The sequence below is a fragment of the Pristis pectinata genome, chromosome 2 (genome assembly GCF_009764475.1).
Source record: "Pristis pectinata isolate sPriPec2 chromosome 2, sPriPec2.1.pri, whole genome shotgun sequence".
In the NCBI taxonomy this organism is placed as follows: domain Eukaryota; kingdom Metazoa; phylum Chordata; class Chondrichthyes; order Rhinopristiformes; family Pristidae; genus Pristis; species Pristis pectinata.
In genome coordinates this window covers 144863139-144885030 of record NC_067406.1, presented here as the reverse complement: position 1 = coordinate 144885030, position 21892 = coordinate 144863139, and the positions used below count along the sequence as shown (strand labels likewise).

At 45.1% G+C, this 21892-nt stretch overlaps 1 protein-coding gene across 9 annotated transcripts in view; it reads left to right on the top strand.

Moving 5' to 3' along the window:
* The window catches only part of LOC127580854 (polycomb group RING finger protein 3), a 215606-nt gene that overhangs the window by 72386 nt on the left and 121328 nt on the right, over positions 1-21892 (top strand). For all 9 annotated transcript variants that reach the window (XM_052034828.1, XM_052034818.1, XM_052034810.1 and 6 more), the window contains 2 exons: positions 3501-3587; positions 15075-15192. In XM_052034828.1, coding sequence (XP_051890788.1) covers positions 3501-3587; positions 15075-15192 — 205 coding nt within the window. The remainder of the gene's footprint in view (positions 1-3500; positions 3588-15074; positions 15193-21892) is intronic.

Sequence of the window (21892 nt, the reverse complement as noted above, 5' to 3'; positions counted from 1 at the left end):
TAAATGGTGAGAAATGGCAGATCTCAGAGGTTTCAATCAGATTGGCCATGATCCTGATTTTGTCATAGTCATAGAGTCATAGATACAGGCTCCTCGGCCCAACTAGTCCATGCTGACCACATTGTCCACCCAGCTAATCCCAATTTCCTGTGTTTGGCTAATATCCCTCTAAGCCCCGCCCCTCCATCTACCTCTCCAAGTGCTTTTTAAATGACACTATTGTACCTGCCTCAACTCATCACCCTCTTCATGAAAAAGTTGCCCCTCAGGTCCCTTATAAATCTTTCCCCTCTCACCCTGAACCTATGCCCCCTAGTTTTGGACTCCCCTACTGTAGGGAAAAGACTGATACCATCCACCCTATCTATGCCTCCTCTCATAATCTTAAACACTTATGTAAGGTCGTCCCTCATTCTCCTATGTTCCAAGGAATAAAGACCTAGCCTGGCCAACTTCTCCCTTTAACTCAGGCCTTCTAGTCCTGGCAACATCCTCCTAAATCTTTTCTGCGCTCTTTCCAGTTTAACCACAACTTTCCAGTAATAGGGTGACCAAAACTGTACACAGTACTCCAAGTGCAGTCTCACCAATGACTTAAACAACTACAACATAATGTCCCAATTCCTATACTCAGTGCCCTGATTGATGAAGGCCAACGTGCTAAACACCTTTTTCACCACCCTATCTAATTGTGACGCTGCTTTCAACGAACTATGCACTTGTAAGAGGCATAGATCGAGTAGACAGTGAGAGACTTTTTCCCAGGGTGACAATGGCTAACACGAGGGGACATAATTTTAAGGTGATTGGAGGAAAGTATAAGGGGGATGTCAAGGGTAAGTTTTTTTTACAGAGAGTGGTGGGTGGGTGGAACACACTGCCGGCAGAGGTTGTGGGGGCAGATACATTAGGGACATTTAAGAGGCTCTTAGATAGACACATGAATGATAGAAAAATAGGGGGCAATGTGGGAGGGAAGGGTTAGATAGATCTGGTGTTGATATTGGTATTGATTTATTATTGTCACTTGTACCGAGGTACAGTGAAAAACTTGTCTTGCATACCGATCGTACAGGTCAATTCATTACACAGTGCAGTAACATTGAGTTAGTACAGAGTGCATTGATGTAGTACAGGTAAAAACAATAACAGTAAAGTGTCACAGCTACAGAGAAAGTGCAGTGCAATAAGGTGCAAAGTCACAACAAGGTAGTTTGTGAGGTCATAGTCCATCTCATTGTATAAGGGAACCGTTCAATAGTCTTATCACAGTGGGGTAGAAGCTGTCCCTAAGTCTGGTGGTATGTGCCCTCAGGCTCCTGTATCTTCTACACGATGGAAGAGGAGAGAAGAGAGAATGTCCCGGGTAGGTGGGGTCTTTGATTATGCTGGCTGCTACACCAAGACAGTGAGAGGTAAAGACAGAGTCCAAGGAGGGGAGGCTGGTGTCCGTGATGCGCTGGGCTGTGTCCACAACTCTCTGCAGTTTCTTGCAGTCCTGGGCAGAGCAGTTGCCGTACCAAGCCATGTTACATCCAGATAGGATACTTTCTATGGTGCATCGGTAAAAGTTGGTGAGAGTCAAAGGGGACAAACCAAATTTCTTTAGCCTCCTGAGGAAGTAGAGGCGCTGGTGAGCTTTCTTGGCCATGGCACCTTCATGATTTGACCAGGACAGGCTGTTGGTGATGTTCACTCCCAGGAACTTGAAGCTGTCAACCCTCTCGACCTCAGCACCATTGAGGTACACAGGTGCATGTATACCGCCCCTTTCCTGAAGTCATTGACCAGCTCTTTTGTTTTGTTGACCATGAGGGAAAGGTTGTTGTCATGACACCGTTCCACTAAGCTCTCTATCTCCCTCCTGTACTCCGACCCATTGCTGTTTGAGATCTTAGAGCAGGATAAAATGTCTGCACAACATTGTGGGCCGAAGGGCCTGTACTGTGCTGTAGTGTTCTATGTACTTTTAGGTTCCTCTGTTCCATTACACTCCCTAGTGCCCTACCATTCATAGTCTAAGTCTTACGCTGGTTTGACTTTCTAAAATGTATCACCTCACATTTATCTGTATTGAAATCCATTTGCCACTCCTCGGCCTAGTTCCCTAACTGATCAAGATCCCCCTGTAATCTATGATAACCTTCTTCACTATCAACAGCACCTCCTAATTTTGTGTCATCCACAAACTAACTGATCAAGCCTTGTGCATTTGCATCCAAATAATTTATATAAATAATGAATAACGAAGGTCCCAACACTAACCCCTGTGGCACACCACAAGTCACCGGCCTCCATTCTGAGTAACAACCTTCAACCACCACCCTCTGCTTCTTGCCTCTGAGCCAATTTTGAATCCACCTAACTAGCTCTTCCTGGATTCCATGGGACCTAACCTTCCACACTAGCCTACCATGTGGGACCTTGTCATAGGCTTTGCTAAAGTCCAAATAGACAACATCCACTACACTGCCCTACTATACCTTTTAGGTTACCTCTTCAAAGAATTATTTTATGTTTGTAGGTTCATCCATCCTGTCATTACGGCACTTTTTCATTTGTCTGTTCTGTAGGAATGATACTGTCCCATTCATCCATCCAGCAGGAGCACCACTCTCTGGTCCCCCGGTCCAGTAGGAGTGGTACTCACTCCCCACATCCCTGGTCACATGGGAGTGGTGCCTTCAGGTGCCCCAGTCCAGCAGGAGTGGTGCCCACCAGTCTTACTGGTCCAATGAGGGTGGTGCCTTCTCATTCACTGGTCTACTAATAATGATGTTCTGGCTATATATACTATTGTAGGAAAGGTTATCTCCAATTTTCAATAGCCTTCAACCTGAAATGTTAACTGTTCTTTGTCCACTGTCACTGCCTGACCTGCTGAGTGCTTCCAACTAAGTGTTTTCATTACTGAACTCATAAATTTCTTCTTGCTCTCTTTGAGACCTTAGCAACCTTCATAAGGCATAGTGCTGAGAATTATCCAGTGTATCCTATTTGAGGTACTTACAAAGGTTTGGAGTCAATTTTGTACTCCATACCTCTGGTGATTAAGCTAAGAATCACATGTGCTATTTTTAAATTGCCTTTTTTGATTTGTCTAGCCATCTTAAAAAACTTGGGTACAAAACATGTCCGGACTCTTGACTTATGCACCCTAGTTACAGTTGTAGCAGTTACTGTAATGGGTATTGCTCGTCCTTCTAAAATGTGACACTTCACACTTGTCTGTAATAGATTTCATCTTTCATGCATTGCCCTTTTCGCCATTCTGGCCATATTGGATCATGTTATGGTGATTTCAGTCATTAGATCATATTATTTTGTGCTGTAATGTATTATTCTGTCATTACTGAAAGTATAACTTTACTTAAATATAACTTTATTTAACTATAACTTTTCCTCATCAGAATCTTTGGTCAGTGTACAACAGAAGTTGTACAAGAGTTATATTGAAACCTTGATATAATGACACAACCTCATTGTCTTTCTTTACTCAGGTGTTTCACGCAACTGCTCAAACGTTCAGATCTATCCCGGCCTCATCACATGACTACACTGCAGTGCTCCGCGTCAGAGCAGCGCAGGTGAGTTACTGCCTTTGCACCTCAAATCCAAACCCTGCTTTCAATTTACTACTGGATTTGATGTGATGGTTCTTGCTGTATTACAATATTGTTCTGGTTCTATGAAAATGCTATTTCACACCAAAGGTACTCTTTTCCATTGTACTCTTTCAGTTTTTAAAAGGAATTATTTTTTGTAAATATTTTTACCCGCTGAGCATTATGACGTTAAGAAAGTGTCCTGAAGCATTCACCATTAAATCTCAGCATCACCCTAACCACTAGCTCAAGCAATGAAAATCCAAAACTGCAGATGCTAGAAATCTGAAATATAAACAGACAATGCTGGAAACACCCAGCAGGTCAGGTAGCATCTGTGGAAGGAGAAACAGGGTTAATGTTTCAGGTTGAAGATGAAGGATCTTTGACCTGAAACATTAACTTTCTTTTCCCACTGATGCTGCCTGACCTGTTGAATGTTTCTGTTATTTCCTTTCTTTATTTGCAATTATCTACCCTAGTACTTCCCCACCTGTGTCCCAGTTCATACCATCCCATTCACTTCTCAGCCCATCCTCGCTGATCTAAATTGCTTCTTGGTCCAGCTGGATATTTAATTCGCCATCTTTGCATGTTTCAGGTCTTCTTTAAAAAACAATCTCCTGGAAAAGGCAAAATAAGCTGTAGATAATTCAGGCCGGAACACTGGGGAGATTTGAGCTTCACAGGCAGCCGAGTAAACATCAGAAAGAACTGTTTCTAGTCTCATCTACTCTTGTTCAGGGAGGATGTTTTCACTTACAACTCTACCTCTTTGAAATTCTGCAACGACTGGATTGTCACAGTTACGCAGCTTATAGAGTTGCTGCCTCACAGATCTAGGTTCAGTCCTGACCTCCCGTGCTGTCTGTGTGGAGTTTGCATGTTCTTCCTATAACCATGTGGATTTCCTCCACCTTACTAACACATAGAGTCATAGAGTTATACCACACGGAAACAGGCCCTTCGACTCAACTCATCCATGCCAACATGGGGTTGGTAGGTTAGTTGACTGCTGTAAATTATCCCAGGTAGGTAGATGAGTGGTAGAATCCAAGGGACAGTTGATGAAATTTGATGAGAAAAAATGGGTTAGGGTAGGACTAGTGTAAAAACAAAAGTGGGTGCTGGAGGTCAGTGCAGACTAGGTAGGCTGAGGGACCTCTTTCTGTGCTGTATCTCTCCATGACTGTGTGAAATGTACACATTACACATAGGACAAAATGTTTTAGAGTGGTACAAAATGTTTTAGAGGGTTGTTGTTGTTAAAGGGTCATATTCTGAGTGGAGGTCGGTGACCAGTGGTGTACCTCAGGGATCTGTACTGGGACCCTTGCTCTTTGTAATTTTTATAAACGACCTGAATGAGGAAGTGGAGGGGTGGGTTAGTAAGTTTGAGGATGACACAAAGGTTGGGGGTGTTGTGGATAGTTTGGAGGGCTGTCAGAGGTTACAGAGGGACATAGATAGGATGCAGAGTTGGGCTGAGAAGTGGCAGATGCAGTTCAATCCAGATGAGTGTGAAGTGGTTCGTTTTGGTAGGTCAAATCTGTTGGCGGAATATAGTCTTAATGGTAGGACTCTTGGCAGTGTGGAGGATCAGAGGGATCTTGGGGTCCGAGTCCATAGGACGCTTAAAGTGGCTGTGCAGGTTGACTCTGTGGTTAAGAAGGCATATGGTATATTGTCCTTCATCAATCGGGGAATTGAATTTAGGAGCCGAGAGGTATTGTTGCAGCTATATAGGTCCCTGGTCAGACCCCACTTGGAGTATTGTGCTCAGTTCTGGTCGTCTCACTACAGGAAAGATGTGGAAGCTATAGAGAGGGTGCAGAGAAGATGTACAAGGATGCTGCCTGGAAGGCGGAGCATGCCTTATGAAAGTAGGTTGAGGGAACTCGGCCTTTTCTCCTTGGAGAGACGGAGGATGAGGGGGGACCTGATAGAAGTGTATAAGGATGATGAGAGGTATTGATAGGGTAGATAGTCAGAGGTTTTTCCCCAGGGCTGAATTGGTGGCCACAAGAGGACATGGGGAGTAGATATAGAGGAGATGTCAAGGGTAAGTTTTTTTTATTCAGAGAGTGGTGAGTGCGTGGAATGGGCTGCCGGAAACGGTGGTGGAGGCGGACACGATAGGGTCTTTCAAGATACTGTTAGATAGGTACATGGAGCTGGGTAAAATAGAGGGCTATGGGTAAGCCTTGTAATTTCTAGGGTAGGGACATGTTTGGTACAGCTTTGTGGGCCGAAGGGCCTGAATTGTGCTGTAGTTTTTCTATGTTTCTATGTTCTATCTTGCCTTCTAACCTAACTTCATTTTCCCATTTTATAACAGTGCTCCCTTGTCCTCATGGCCCTATCTTGCTCAATAGGTTGTCAGGATGAACAAATTCCATTTCTTAAATAATTTCAATGACATGAGTCATGGCTGTAAGCACTTAGATTCCAAGGTCAAAAGTCCCATTTCCCTAAATGGAGTCATGGAGTTGTACAGCACAGAAACAGGCCCATCAGTCGACCACTTCCAGGCCAACCGTTTTTCCCATCTACACTAATCCCATTTCTCCACATTAGGACTGTATCCTTCTAACCCTTGCCTGTTTAAGTGCCTATATGACTAAATGCCTCCTAAACATAGTAATTGTGTCTGATTCCACACATTCCAGGTATCAACTTTTCATCTGATCTATATCCTGCTGTAGCCTTAAGCAATTCTTTGCTATCAACACCACCACCAATCCCCACCTTTGCTAATTGTACCCCCTATATTCGCATCCAAGTTGTTAATATACATCAGTTAAATAAGACATTGTTGAGACTATGTCTGGAATACTGTCTCTTTATTTTAAGGAAAGGTGTTACTGCATTGGAAGCACTTCGGAGAAGGTGTGTGGTATAGAAGGATTGGATAGGCAAGGGTTGTATCTGCTGGTGAATAAGGGGAACAACTGAAGCACATAAGGTCCTGAGGACAGAATGGATGTGGAGAGGATATTTCTTTTTTTGGGAGAATACAGAACTAGGGGTCATTGTTTAAAAATAAGGGGGTCATCCATTTTTTTAGAACATTACAGCACAGTAGAGGCCCTTCGGCCCATGATGTTGTGCCTACATTTTATCGTGCTCTAAGATCTATGTAACCCTTCCCTCCCACATAGCCTTCCATTTTTCTATCATTCTAGCCTATTTTCCCCTGAAAATTAAAATTTTATTAATGCAAATAAAAAAATCTGCAGATGCTAGAAATCAGGAAAGAAAACAGAAAATATTGGGAAAAAGCTCACCAATTCAGGCAGTATCTGAGGAAAGAGAAACAATGTTAACATGGAGACTGCATCTGCTGGAATATGGAGCAGCAAACGATCTGCTCAAGGCGACCAGACACACGTTACGTTTAACCCAAGTTGGGCAGATGTTGCGCACTTTGTCTTCCTTCCATCTGTTGCAGCGCAGGCCCTGTCATTGACCGGGGGAGAGGTGAAGGGATCTGGGGTGTCCAACCCTGACCCTCCCCACATGGGCTCCCAGCCACTGGGGGGGAGGTGGGGATAGCAGGGAGATCCCTTCCAGCCGAGGGGATCAGCCCCTCCCGGACTGGCCCAGCCCCACCTCCGCCTCCGGGCTGGGGGACCTCATATCATCGGCCCCCAGGTCCCCACTCACCGGTCCCTTCCCTCATTCTGCCTCCTTCATTCTGTCCTCGCCCTCTTTCCCCTCATCTCTGCCCTCATTGCCCCTCCCCATTCCCCCTCTCTGCTTCCCCCTCTGCCCCCTCGTTCCCCTTCCCCCTCTCCCCATCATTTCCCCTTCCTCACCCCCCTCATTTCCCCTTCCCCACCCCCCTCAATCCCCCCTCCCCCTCATTCCCTCTCTCCCTCCTCCCCTCACGTTTCCCCTCCCCTATTCTCCCCATCCCTCACTGCCCCCTTCTGCACATCCCCTCCCCCTCATTCCCCCACTCCATTCCCCCTACTCTTCCACATTCCCCCTCCCACCTCATTCCCCCTCCCTCCCCCCATTCCCCTCCGTTCCACTTCCCTCATTCCCCCTCCATCCCTCCCCTCGTCCCTCATTCCCCCTGTGCCCTCCCCAATTCCCCACTTCATTTCCCGCTCCCCACCCCTGCCCCTCATTCCCCCTCCCACCACAGTTTCCCCTCCCTCATTCTCTCCCTCACTTATTGCCCCCTTCCGCCTATCCCCTCCCCCTCATTTCCCCCTCCCTTCACATTCCCCACTCCTTTCCCTCCCTCATTCCCCCTCATGACTCCTTCCACCCACATTAACCCCTTCTCCCTCCTCCAACACCTCATTACTGCCTCCTCCCCCCCTCATTCCCCCTGCCCCTCCCTCATTGCATTCCCACTCCACCTCAACTCCCCTACCCCTGCCTCTTCCCCCTCGTCTCCCCCTACCCCTGACCCTCCCCCCCCATTCCCCCCCACCCCCATTTCCCCCGCCCCGACCGCCGGGTCCCAGGTCACCGACACCAACCGTGCTGCCCTATTTTAAGACAGATTAGTAGAAATCTTCTCGTTGCACATAGTGAGTCTAGAACCCTCTTCCTCAAAGGCAGGGTTAGATAGATTCTTGATAAGCAAGGGGTGAAAGGTTATCTTAGGTATATAGGAATGCAGTATTGAGGCTACAGTTCGATCAGCTGTGATCTTCTTGAATGATGGAACAGACAAGGGCCGAAAGGCCTACTCCAGATACTAATTCATATCTCTGTATGTTTATAAGATGCGCTTGTACGTAAAGGGACATTGCTGATGATTCCCTTTTCTCAGCTGTGGACTTCTGTCTGAGGTACTCCCAAGTTCCCAATCTTGGCATAAGACCTCATAAACCTGGAGTCATAGAGTCCTAGAGTTTTCTGCCTTTGCTGAGAGATGACTCGTGAGATATGGGAAATTATCCATATTTTCGGGGATCTTGCTGTGAACCTTTATTGTTGGAGGGCAGTGTTATGGAGCAGGGCAGGTTGGTAGAGGACTTTTGTTCTGTGAATGTTGTATGTAAGGCCCATTCTCTTGTATATTTCAGAAAAGGATGATGGCTTGGAACTCGATCAGCAAATGCACACAAGCACTAGTCGCTCTGATTAGTGAGGTTCAGGTGACCTTGGTTCTGGAATGTAGTTGCTGTAGGTTGAACAGTTTCCTATTAGCTCAAAAGATTAGTTGTACTCCTCCAGGAAGCTCTTTGGAAGTGAGGTATAACATTGTGTTGAGAAAGATCAGGAAAAATATTGGAGCAATGACTCAGCCGAGTTTGACAGTGGTCTTCACTGAGACTGGCTATGCTGTAGACCTATTGATTATGATCACGGCTTGCATCCCATCATGAAACAAATGTTGGATGGAAACTGTACTGTGCAAAATTCACAGTGTAGTCTGAATTTCCCAGCTGTACGATTGAAGGGAAATTCAGACTATACTGTGAAATGAAAGCCCAATCCAGCTGGTTTACTATTTTCTTGTGATTTACATTTGTGATTGTACCTTTTTTTTTATATGTATACTTCTGAAACTGTCTCTTCTACAGCATCCAAGAATTTTGATATGAACTTTCTCATCATCTCCCAACCTTTTCATTCTTCATTAGCACTGTTAGTTCATGTCACCAATATACAGTGCAATATGGTTACTGTGCACATGCTTTTTGATGTGAATTTTCATAATATTTACAATTCAGGTTTGTTTTCCTCTAAGATTAATTTCACTTGTCTGTGAAGCACTTGGGTAGATGTTTGAGATTATATGAAGGACAATTGTGCCTGTTTCATAACAAACCTCTAGTAACAAAGAAGCACTTCAATTTTCAGTGTGGCACTCTATAGATTCCCACTCTTCAGATGTTAGTTTATGGTGCCTTGTTAGTTTCCCAGTTGTAACCAATATTTAACCCCTGGTCAACATTGCTAACACATTACCAGGCTATTCTGTCATTGCTGTTTGTGGTTTTCGACTGATGAATTTTCAACACTGCTAATGTGACCACTTCAACATAGAACATTACAGCACAGTACAGGTCCTTCGGCCCACAATGTTGTGCCAACATTTTATCCTGCTTTAAGATCTATCAAACCCTTCCCTCCCACATAGCCTTCTATTTTTCTATTATTCATGTGCCTAAGAGTCTCTTAAATGTCCCTAATGTATCTGCCCCCACAACTTCTGCAGGCAGTGCGTTCCACACACCCACCACTCTCCGTGTAAAAAAACTTACCCCTGACATCCCCCTTATACCTTCCTCCAATCATCTTAAAATTATGTCCCCTTGTGTTAGCCATTGTCGCATTGGGAATAAGTCTAAACCTGTCCACTCCGTCTATGTCTCTTATCATCTTGTACGCCTCTATCAAGTCACCTCTCATCCTCGTTCTCTCCAAAGAGAAAAGCCCTAGCTCACTCAACCTATCCTCATAAGGTATGCTCTCCAATCCAGGCAACATCCTGGTAAATCTCCTCTGCACCCTCTCTAAAGCTTCCACATCCTTTCTACAGTGAGGCGACCAGAACTGAACACAATACTCCAAGTGTGGTCTGACCAGAGTTCTATAGAGCTGCAACATCACCTCACGGCTCTTGAACTCAATACCCCAACTAATGAAGGCCAGCACTCCATACACCTTCTTAACAACCCTATTGATCTGAGTGGCAACCTTGAGGCATCTCTGGACGTGGACCCCAAGATCCCTCTGTCCCTCCACACTGCTGAGAGTCCTGCCATTAACCTTGTATTCTGCCTTTGAATTTGATCTCCCGAAGTGTATCACTTCACACTTATCTGGATTGAACTCCATCTGTCACTTCTCAACTCAGCTCTGCATTCTATCAATGTCCTGTTGTAATCTACAGCAACCTTTTACACTATCCACAACACCACCAACCTTCGTGTCATCAGCAAACTTAGTGACCCACCCTTCCACATCCTCATCCAAGTCATTTATAAAAATCACAAAGAGCAGGGGTCCCAGAACAGATCACCGACCTCCAGGCAGAATACATTCCATCTACCACCACCCTCTGCCTTCTATGGGCAAGCCAATTCTGAACCCACACAGCCAAGTTTCCCTGGATCCCATGCCTCCTGACTTTCTGAATGAGGTTTCCATGAGGAACCTTATCAAACGCCTTACTAAAATCCATGTACAGCACATCCACTGCTCTACCTTCATCAATGTGCTTTGTCACATCCTCAAAGAATTCAATCAGGCTCGTGAGGCACGACCTGCTCCTCACAAAGCCATGCTGACTGTCCCTAATCAGCCTATGCTTCTCTAAATGCCCATAAATCCTATCTCTAAAAATCTTCTCCAGTAATTTGCCCACCATTGAAGTAAGACTCACTGGTTTGTGATTCCCAGGGTTATCCCTACTTCCATTCTTAAACAAAGGAACAACATTTGCCACCCTCCAATCATCCGGCACTACTCCCGTCACCAGTGAGGATGCAAAGATCGTCACCAAAGGCACAGCAATCTCTTCCCTAGCTTCCTGTAATAACCTTGGATATATCCCATCCAGCCCTGGTGACTTATCTATCCTAATGTCTTTCAATAGTTCCAGCACATCCTCTTTCCTCACATCGACATGCCCTAGCATATCAGCCATATGCCATCCTCACAAACGTCAAGGTCTCCCTCTCTGGTGAACACTGAAGCAAAGTATTCATTAAGAACCTCCCCTACCTCTTCCGACTCCAGGCACATGTTTCCTCTTTTATCCCTGATCGGTCCCACCCTCACTCTAGTCATTCTTCTATTCTTCACATATGTGTAGAAGGCCTTGGGGTTTTCCTTGATCCTACTCGCCAAGGACCTCTCATGCCCCCTTCTAGCTCTCCTAAGTCCATTCTTATGCTCCCTCCTGGCTACCTTGTAACTCTCCAGAGCCTTGTCTGATCCTTGCTTTCTAAACCTTAGGTATGCTTCTTTCTTCCTCTTGAGAAGATATTCTACGTCTCTTGTCAACCACGGTTCTTTCACTTTACCATCCTTACCCTGCGTCAATGGGACAAACTTATCCAGAGCTCCATGCAAGTATTTTTTAAACAACCTCCACATTTCCGCTGTGCACTTACCCAAGAACATCTGTTCCCAATTTACACTCCCAAATTCCTGCCTAATAGCATTATAATTCCCCCTCCCCCAGTTAAATACTTTCCCATATCGTCTACTCCTATCCCTCTACAAGTCTATGGAAAAGGTCAAGGAGTTATGGTCACTGTCTCCAAACTGCTCTCCCACTGAGAGATCTGAAACCCGATCAGGCTCATTGCCCAGTACCAGGTCCAGTATGGCCTCTCCTCTCGTCGGCCTGTCCACACACTGTGTCAGGAATCCTTCCTGTACACACCGAACAAACTCCGTCCCATCTATCCCCTTTACACTAAGGAGGCGCCAATCAATATTAGGGAAGTTGAAATCACGTATGACTACAACCCTGTTACTTTTGCACCTCTCCAAAATCTGTTCCTCAGCATCTCTACTGCTATTGGGGGGGGGTCTGTAGAATACTCCCAATAGAGTGATCGCTCCCGTCCTGTTTCTGACTTCCACCCACACTGGCTCAGTGGACAATTCCTCCAGGATATCCTCCCTTTCTACAGCTGTGACACTGTCCCTGATCAGCAAAGCCACTCCCCCACCTCTTACCTCTGCCCCTGTCCCTTTTGAAACAGCTAAACCCGGAATATCCAGCATCCATTCCTGCCCTTGCGATAGCCAAGTATCTGTAATTGGTATTTGGTAGTTCCACGTACTTACCTACACTCTAAGTTCATCAGCCTTGTTCCTGATACATTAAAGTAGACACACTTCAGCCCATCCAACTGACTGCAATTTGGCCTTTTCAACTGCCTATCCTTCCTCACAGTCTTTCTACACTCTGCATCTACTTGTACACTAAATGAACCAACCTCTGACCTATCAGTCAGGTTCCCATCCCCTGCCAAACTAGTTTAAACCCTCCCCAACAGTTCTAGCAAACCTGCCCGCAAGAATATTGGTCCCCCTCCAGTTCAGGTGTAACCCGTCCCTTTTGTACAGGTCGTACCTTCCCCAGAAGAGATCCCAATGATCAATAAATCTGAAACGCTGCCCCCTGCATTCATCTGCCAAATCATCCTATTCTTACCCTCACTGGCACGTGGCACAGGCAGCAATCCAGAGATTACTACCCTTGAGGTCCTGCTTTTCAGCTTCCTACCTAACTCCTTATATTCCCTCTTCAGGACCTCATCTCTTTTCCTACCTACGTCATTGGTACCAATATGTATCATAACCTCTGGCTGTTCACTCTCCCTTCAGAATGCTGTGGACCCCATCTGAGTTGTCGCTGACATTGGCACCTGGGAGGCAACATAACATCCATGAGTCTCTTTCACATCCACAGAATCTCCTGTCTGCCCCCCTTACTATGGAATCCCCTATCACTACCGCTCTCCTCTTCTCCCCCTTCCCTTCTGCACCACACAACCAGGCTCAGTGCCAGAGACCTGGTCACTGTGGGTTTCCTCTGGTAGGCTGTACCCCCAACAATATCCACAGCCACAGGGGTACTCTGCACTATCTGCCTATTCTCTGTCCTTCTCCTGACAGTCACCCAGCTACCTGCCTCCTACAGCCTCGGAGTGACTGCTTCCCTGTAGCTCTTGTCTATGTACTCCTCCATATCCCGTAGGAGCCAAAGGTCATCCAGCTGCAGCTGCAGTTCCCTAACACAGTCTGTAAGGAGCTGCAGCTGGATGCACCTCGTGCAGATGTAGTTATCAGGGAGACTGAATGTCTCCCAGAACTCCCACATCTCACAAGCTGAACACACCACTGACCCTGGAGCTATTCTCACTACTCTGCACTACAGGGAACACCAAATCAAAGAAAGCAAGAAAGATACTTACCGGAGACTTACCTTAGCTTCTTCTCCCTGAAGCCTCTTGAACCAAAGCCTCAGCTCCCCACTCCAGCAATGGCCGCTCCGCTTATACTTGCCTTACCTTTATTTGCTGCCGTTGATAAGCCAATCAGCAGGTAACAATTTGCAAATGTGCCTTGTTTAGACTCTTGCAAAGTGAAACTCACCAGCTCAGGCGCAGAGACTCACCTCTTTTCAAGCATCCCGCTCAAAATCTCGCTCCAACTCCTGACTCTGCAAGTGAAACAAAACTGTATCATTGACTGTGAAGATATTCACATGTAATGTAGTTGCGAAAGTTGTTACAGAAATGCAAGGCTTCCTTTTGCACTTTGATGATTTGCCAGTGTTGACCTACCTAGGCACTTTTAATCCATCCTCTGGTCAATCTTTCCATGAAATAGGCATTGCTCTACTTAGATTATACAATTTCTATGGTTCAGGCTCAGATGATAATTCTAATCATTTGAGGTTTAATGTGTACTACAGATTATTTGTATGAAAGCAATGCTGATTAGTTTGTGGGATGCAATTCTTCTTTCAACACCTGATCCATAACGCTAAGAAGCAGAGGTGGATACCAACAATTGGAACTAAAATGAGCTTTAAACATGGCACTGGCTGGAGTTAACCCAAAATTGCTCCCTGACTACCTTCCTTCACACTCATGTCACACAACTTCCCAAATCAGCTGTTGAATTGGTTTGTTGTACTGAGTTCTCTCGTATAATCGAAATCTCTAAATGCTATTTATATAAATATTATGGACAGAAATAATAATTTGTGAACTCCTGGTGAATTAGCAGTGAAGAGTGATTGAATACTGGGAATTACACCCACACTCTAATGGGCTGGCTAACTAGTCTTCATATATGCATCATAGATGCTGTTCACTTGAATCATGAGATTTCATTTTCTTGGGAGTAAAACTCAAACCAACAGCAACAATGTAACAACTAGAACAAAAATGTCCAAGAGAATAATGAAAATTAAGATTAAAGCTGCCAGTTGATCACGTTTACTCCACCTTGGCACTGATATTTTGTCACCAAGATCGAGTACCAAAAACTGAGCTTTGCGATTTTGTTAGGTTAAAACAGGATTTCATACTTAAAGGAATTTGCCTTTATAGTTTGGGCTTTGTTTTATGTGTTGAAACTTCAGAGTTTGTTCGGATAATTACAGTTGTTCAGCCACATACCCACATCTTCTTGGTGGGCTTTTCATTTGTAAGTGCAGTGTTAGGGGCTGAGAGCAGAGCAGGGCTAAATGATGCACACACACCTGAAGGGGTGGGTAAGTTTCTCTGGCCTCTGATCCTGCATGGTACGTTTTAGATATGAGTCTGGCATGATTCCTAACTGCTGGGAATAAACTTGTATTTAGTTTGTGAGATTGTCTTCAACCATTGGATTGCTAAATTTATTCCACAAGAAAATACGTTATAACTAGAAATCTTTCTTTGACTTATCAGACTTGACACCCTGTCGTTTTTAATCATTGTAACAACACTTTCATTTGCAAAAAACTTCTGATTTTTTTTCTAGGGTTCAAAGATGCTGACTAGGAAGATAAAGCTTTGGGACATTAACGCTCACATCACATGTCGACTTTGCAATGGATATTTGATTGACGCCACCACGGTCACAGAGTGCCTACATACCTGTAAGTACCAGAATTACACTGTTCAAGGTTTAACTACATAGAACATAGAACACTACAGCACAGTACAGGCCCTTTGGCCCACAATGTTGTGCCGACATTTTATCCTGCTCTAAGATCTATCTAACCCTTCCATCCCACATAGCCCCCTACTTTTCTATCATTCATGTTACCCAGTTACCTAATAATGTTTATTTCAGGCATTCGGGAATTCGTAGAGTCATAGAGCTATACAACACAAAAACAGGCCCTTCAGTCCAACTCGTCCATGCTGACTTAGTTGTCCACCTGACCCAGCCCCCTTTGCCTATATTTGGCCCATATCCCATTAAACCTTTCCTATCCATATACCTGTTTACATGTCTTCTAAACATTGTAAGTTTATCTGCCTCTACCACTTCCTCTGGCAGCTCATTCCCTATATGCACCACCTTCTGTGTGAAAATCCTGCCCCTCAGGTTCCTATTAAATCTTTCCCCTCTCGCCTTAAACCTGTGCCCTCTAGTTTTAGACTCCCCTACTCAAGGAAAAAGACTGTGACCATTCACATCTTGTACACCTCTATAAGCTCACTCCTCAGCCTCCTGTGGTCTGGGGGAAGAAAAGTCCCCGCTTATCCAGCCTCTCCTTATAAGTCAAGCCCTCCAGTCCTGGTAAAATCTCATGAATATTTTCTGTACCCTTTCCAGCTTAATAACAGTCTTCCTATAGCTGGGCGACCAGAACTGCACACAATACTCCCAAGTATGATCTCATCAACAACTTGTAGAGTTGTAACGTGACATCCCAACTTCTGTATTCAGTGCCCTGACCAATGAAGGCAACCATGCCAAATGCCTTCTTCACCACCCTGACTACCTGTGTTGCCACTTTCACGGAAATATGTAGCCCTGGGTCTCTCTGTTCTACAGCACTTTCAAGGACCCTGTCATTCACTGTGTATGTCCTGCCCTGGTTTAAATTAACAAAATGCATTACTTTGCATTTGTCTGAGTTATGTTCCATCTGTCATTCTCTGGCCCACTCTGCCCGTTAATCTAGATCCCGTTGTAACCTTAGACAACCTTCTTTACTATCCACCACACCACTAATTTTGGTGTCTCGCCAACTTACTAACCGTGCCAATTTCATTCTCATCCAAATCTTTAATGTAGATGATAAACAACAGTGGCCCCAACACCAATCCCTGTGGCATACAGCTGGTCACAGGCCTTCAATCTGTAAAACAACCCTGAACTCCATCCACTATCTCCTTCCACCAAGTCTATTTTGTATCCAGTTGACCAGATTATGCTGAATCCCATGTGATTTAATATTCTGGACCTGCCTACCATGCAGGACCTTGTCGAAGACCTTGCTAAAGTCCATGCAGATAATGTCCAAAACCCTGCCCTTGTCAATCCTCTTCATTACCTCTTCAAAGAACAAAATCAGATTTGTGAGATACGATTTCCATGCTGTGACACACAAAGCCATGCTGACTATCCCTAATCAGTCCTTGTCTTTCCAACTGCAGGTAGATCCTATCCTTCAGAATCCCCTCTAGAAACTTGCCCACCACTGATGTTAGGCTCATCGGCCTGCAGTTCCCTGGATTGTACTTGCGGCCCTTTTTAAATAAAGGTACAAAATTAGCTATCCTCCAGTCTTCTGGTACCTCAACCGTGGTTAAAGATGAGGCAAATATCCCTGCCAGGGCCACTCAAATGTCTTCCCTAGCTTCCCACGATGTCGTAAGATACACTTGGTCAGATCCCAGGATTCATCCACCTTAATATGCTTTAAGACTGCCAGCAACACCTCCTTTGTAAAGTAGATATGTTCCAAGACATCATTATTCTCTTCCCTGATTTCCCCAGCTTTTATGACCTTCTCCATGGTAAATACAGAAAATAAATAGTAAATGGTAGGGCCCTGGAGAGACCTAGGGGTACAAATACTTGGTTCCCTGAGAGAAGTGGCAAAGGTAGACAGGATGGTTTGGCACACTCGCCTTCATCAGTCAGGGCACTGAGTACAGGAGTTTGGACATCATGTTACAACAGTACAAGTCGTTGGTGAGACCATGCTTGGAGTATTGTGTGCAGTTCTGGTTACCCAGCTATAGGAAGGATGTTATTAAGCCGGAGAGGGTGCAGAAAAGATTCATGAGGGTATTACCAGGACTGGAGGGCTTGAGTTATAAGGAGAGGCGGGATAGGTTGGGACTTTTTTCCCTGGAGCATAACAGGTTGGGAGGTGACCTTATAGAGGTTTATATATCACGAGAGGAGTAGATAAGGTGGATGAACAGTATTTTTCCCAGGGTATGGCAGCCTAGAGGGCATAGGTATAAGGCGAGAGGGGAAAGATTTAAAGGGGAGCTGAGGGGCGAATTTTTCACACAGAGGTTGGTGGAACGAGCTGCCAGAGCAAGCTGTAGAGACAGTTATAATCAACAATGTTTTAAAGACATTTGGACAAGTACATGGATAGGAAAGGCCTAGAGGGATATGGGTCAAACGTAGGCAAATGGGACTAGCTCAGACAGACATCTGTTGGCATGGACGAGTTGGGCAGAAGGTCTGTTTCCTTGCTGTATAACTCTGTGAATCTATTTGAAGACCTCGCCCAACTCCTGTGGTTCCACACATAAACAACCACATTGATCATTAAGGGAACCCATTCTCTCCCTTGTTGCCCTTCTGCTCTTAATATACGTAGAATTCCTTAGGATTCTCCTTTCCTTTATCTTTCAGAGCTATCTCATGTTCTCTTTTTGCCGTCCTATTTTTGCTCTAAGTGTACTCCTACACCTGTTATACTCAAGGGATTGACTTGATTCTAACTGCCTGCCCCTGTCCTATGCCTCCTTTTTCCTGGCCAGAACCTCAACTTCACTCATGAACCAGGGTTCCCTACCCCTGTCAGCCTTGCCCTTTACTCTAATAGGAACATGCTGTCGTGAACTCTCCGTCTCACTTTTAAAAGCCTCCCACTTGCGAGATGTCCCCTTGCCTATAAACGGCCTCTCCTAATCAATCTGTACAAATTCCTATCTGATGCATTAAACATTTTCTTTGCTCCATTTTAGGACTTTAACTGTATACCATCCCATTCTTTTTCCATAACTATTTCAAACCTAATAGAATTATGGTCACTGGTCCCAAAGTGCTCCCCCACTGACACTTCAGTCACTTGCTCTGCCTTATTTCCCAACAGGTTGCCCCCACTTTAGTTGGGTCATCCACATATTATTTGAGAAAACTTTCCTAGACACATTTAACAAATTCCGCTCTATCCAAGCCATTTACGCTACGACAGTGCCAATCAATATGAGGGAAGTTGAAATCACCTAATATTACAACTCTATTGGGAGTATTCTACAGACCCTCCCAATAGCAGCAGAGACACTGAGCAGATCGGGAGGCAGATTTTGGAAAGGTGCAAAAATAACAGCGTTGTTGTCATAGGTGATTTCAACTTCCCTAATATTGATCAGCACCTCCATAGTGTAAAGGGGATAGATGGGGCAGTGTTTGTTTGGTGTGTCCGGGAAGGATTCCTGACACAGTATGCGGACAGGCCGACTAGAGGAGAGGCCACACTGGACCTGGTACTAGGCAATGAGCCTGACCAGGTTTCAGATCTCTCGGTGGGAGAGCATTTTGGAGACAGTGATCATAACTCCTTGACCTTTACAATAGCCTTAGAGAGGGATAGGAGCAGACGATATGGGAAAGTATCTAATTGGGGGAGGGGGAATTATGATGGCAGGAACTTGCAAGTGTAAATTGGGAAACAGATGTTCTTAGGGAAGTGCACAACAGAAATGTGGAGGTTGCTTAGGGAGTACTTGCATGGGGTTCTGGATAGGTTTGTCCCATTGAGGCAGGGTAAGGATGGTAGAGTGAAGGAACCATGGTTGACAAGAGACGTAGAATATCATATCAAGAGGAAGAAAGAGGCTTACCTAAGGTTTGGAAAGCAAGAATCAGACGGGGCTCTAGAGAGTTACAAGGTGGTCAGGAGGGAGTTTAAGAATGGACTTAGGAGAGCTAGAAGGTGGCATGAGAAGGCCTTGGCGAGTAGGATCAAGGAAAACCCCCCAAGGCATTCTACATGTATGTGAAGAATAAGAGGATGACTAGAGTGAGGGTAGGACCGATCAGGGATAAAAGAGGAAACATGTGCCTGGAGTCGGAAGAGGTAGGGCAGGTCCTTAATGAATACTTTGCCTCAGTATTCACCAGAGAGAGAGACCTTGACGTTTGTGAGGATGACGTACAACAGGCTGATATGTTAGAGCATGTTGACATGAAGAAAAAGGTTTTGCTGGAACTTTTGAAAAACATTAGGATAGATAAGTCACCGGGGCCGGACGGGATATATCCAAGATTATTACGTGGTGAGGAAAGAGATTGCTGCACCCTTGGCAATAATCTTTTCATCCTGACTGACCATAGGAGTAGTGCTAGATGATTGGATGCTGGCAAATGTTGTTCCTATGTTCAAGAAAGAGAGTAGAGACAACCCTGGAATTACAAACCAGTGAGTCTTACTTCAATGGTGGGCAAATTAAGAGAGGATTTTTAGAGAGAGGATTTATGGGCATTTAAGATTTCTTTAAGATTAAGATAAGATTTCTTTATTAGTCACATGTACATCGAAACACACAGTGAAATGCATCTTTGCGTAGAATATTCTGGGGGCAGCCCAGAAGTGTCGCCACACTTCTGGCATCAAAATAGCACGCCCACAACTTTCTAACCCGTACGTCTTTAGAATGCGGGAGAAAACTGGAGCACCCGGAGGAAACCCACGCAGACACAGGGAGAATGTACAAACTCCTTACAGGGAGTGGCCGGAATTGAACCCAAGATGCTGGCGCTGTAATAGCATTACGCTAACCACTACACTACCGTGCCTGCATTTGGAGAAGCATAGGCTGATTAGGGATAGTCAGCGTGGCTTTGTGAGGGGCAGGTCGTGCCTCACGAGCCTGTTTGAATTCTTTGACGATGTGACAAAGCACATGATGGAGGTAGAGCAGTGGATGTGGTGTACATGGATTTTAGTAAGGCATTTGATAAGTTTCCTCATGGAAGGCTCATTCAGAAATTCAGGAGGCATGGGATCCAGGGAAACTTGGCTATGTGGATTCAGAATTGGCTCGCCCATAGAAGGCAGAGGGTGGTTGTAGATGGAGCGTATTCTGCCTGGAGGTCGGTGACCAGTGGTATTCCGCAGGGATCTGTTCTGGGATCCTTGCTCTTTGTGATTTTTATAAATGACTTGGATGAGGATGTGGAAGGGTAGGTTAGTAAATTTGCAGATGACACGAAGGTTGGTGGTGTTGTGGATAGCGTAGAAGGTTGCTGGTGTTGTGGATAGTGTAGAAGGCTGCTGTAGGTTACAATGGGACATTGATAGGATGCAGAGCTGAGCTGAGAAGTGGCAGATAGAGTTTAACCTGGAAAAATGTGAAGTGATACGCTATGGAAGATCGAATTTGAATGCAGAATACAATGTTAATGGCAGGACTCTTAGCAGTGTGGAGGAACAGAGGGATCCTGGGGTCCATGTCCATAGATCCCCCAAAATTGCTGCACAGGTTGATAGGGTTGTTAAGAAGATGTATGGCGTGTTGGCCTTCATTAGTTGCTTTGAGCGTCTTATGGACTCGGGCCACAAGATCCCTCTGATGCTCCACACTACTAAGAGCCTTAGCATTAATACTATATTCTGCCATCATATTTGACCTACCAAAATGAACCACTTCACACTTATCTGGGTTGAACTCCATCTGCCACTTTCAGCCCAAGTCTGCATCCTATCTATGTCCCGCTGTAACCTCTGACAGCCCTCCAAACTATCCACAACACCTCCAACCTTTGTGTCATCAACAAATTTACTAACCCATCCCTCCACTTCCTCATCCAGGTCATTTATAAAAATCACAAAGAGTAAGGGTCCCAGAACAGATCCCTGACGCACACTACTGGTCACCGACCTCCACGCAGAATATGACCCTTCAACAACCACTCTTTGCCTTCTATGGGCCAGCCAGTTCTGGATCCACACTGCAATGTCCCCTTGGATCCCATGCCACCTCACTTTCTCAATAAGCCTTGCATGGGGTACCTTATCAAATGCCTTGCTGAAATCCATATACACTACTACTGCTCACTTTTCATTGATGTGTTTAGTCACCTCCTCAAAAAATTCAATCAGGCTTGTAAGGCAGGACCTGTCCTTGACAAAGCCATGCTGACTATTTCTAATCATAGTATACCTCTCCAAATGTTCATAAATCCTGCCTCTCAGGATCTTCTCCATCAACTTACCAACCACTGAAGTAAGACTCACTGGGCTATCTCTTCTCCCTTTCTTGAATAAAGGAACAACATCTGCAACCCTCCAATCTTCCGGAACCTCTCCTGTCCCCATTGATGATGCAAAGATCATCGTCAGAGGCTCTGCAATCTCCTCCCTTGCCTCCCACAGTAGCCTGGGGTACATCTCATCCGGTCCTGGCGACTTATCCAACTTGATGCTTTCCAAAAGCTCCAGTACATCCTCTTTCTTAATATCTACATGCTCAAGCTTTTCAGTCTGCTGCAAGTCATCACTACAATCACCAAGATCCTTTTCCATAGTGAATACTGAAGTAAAGTATTCATTAAGTACCTCTGCCATTTCCTCCGGATCCACACAGACTTTC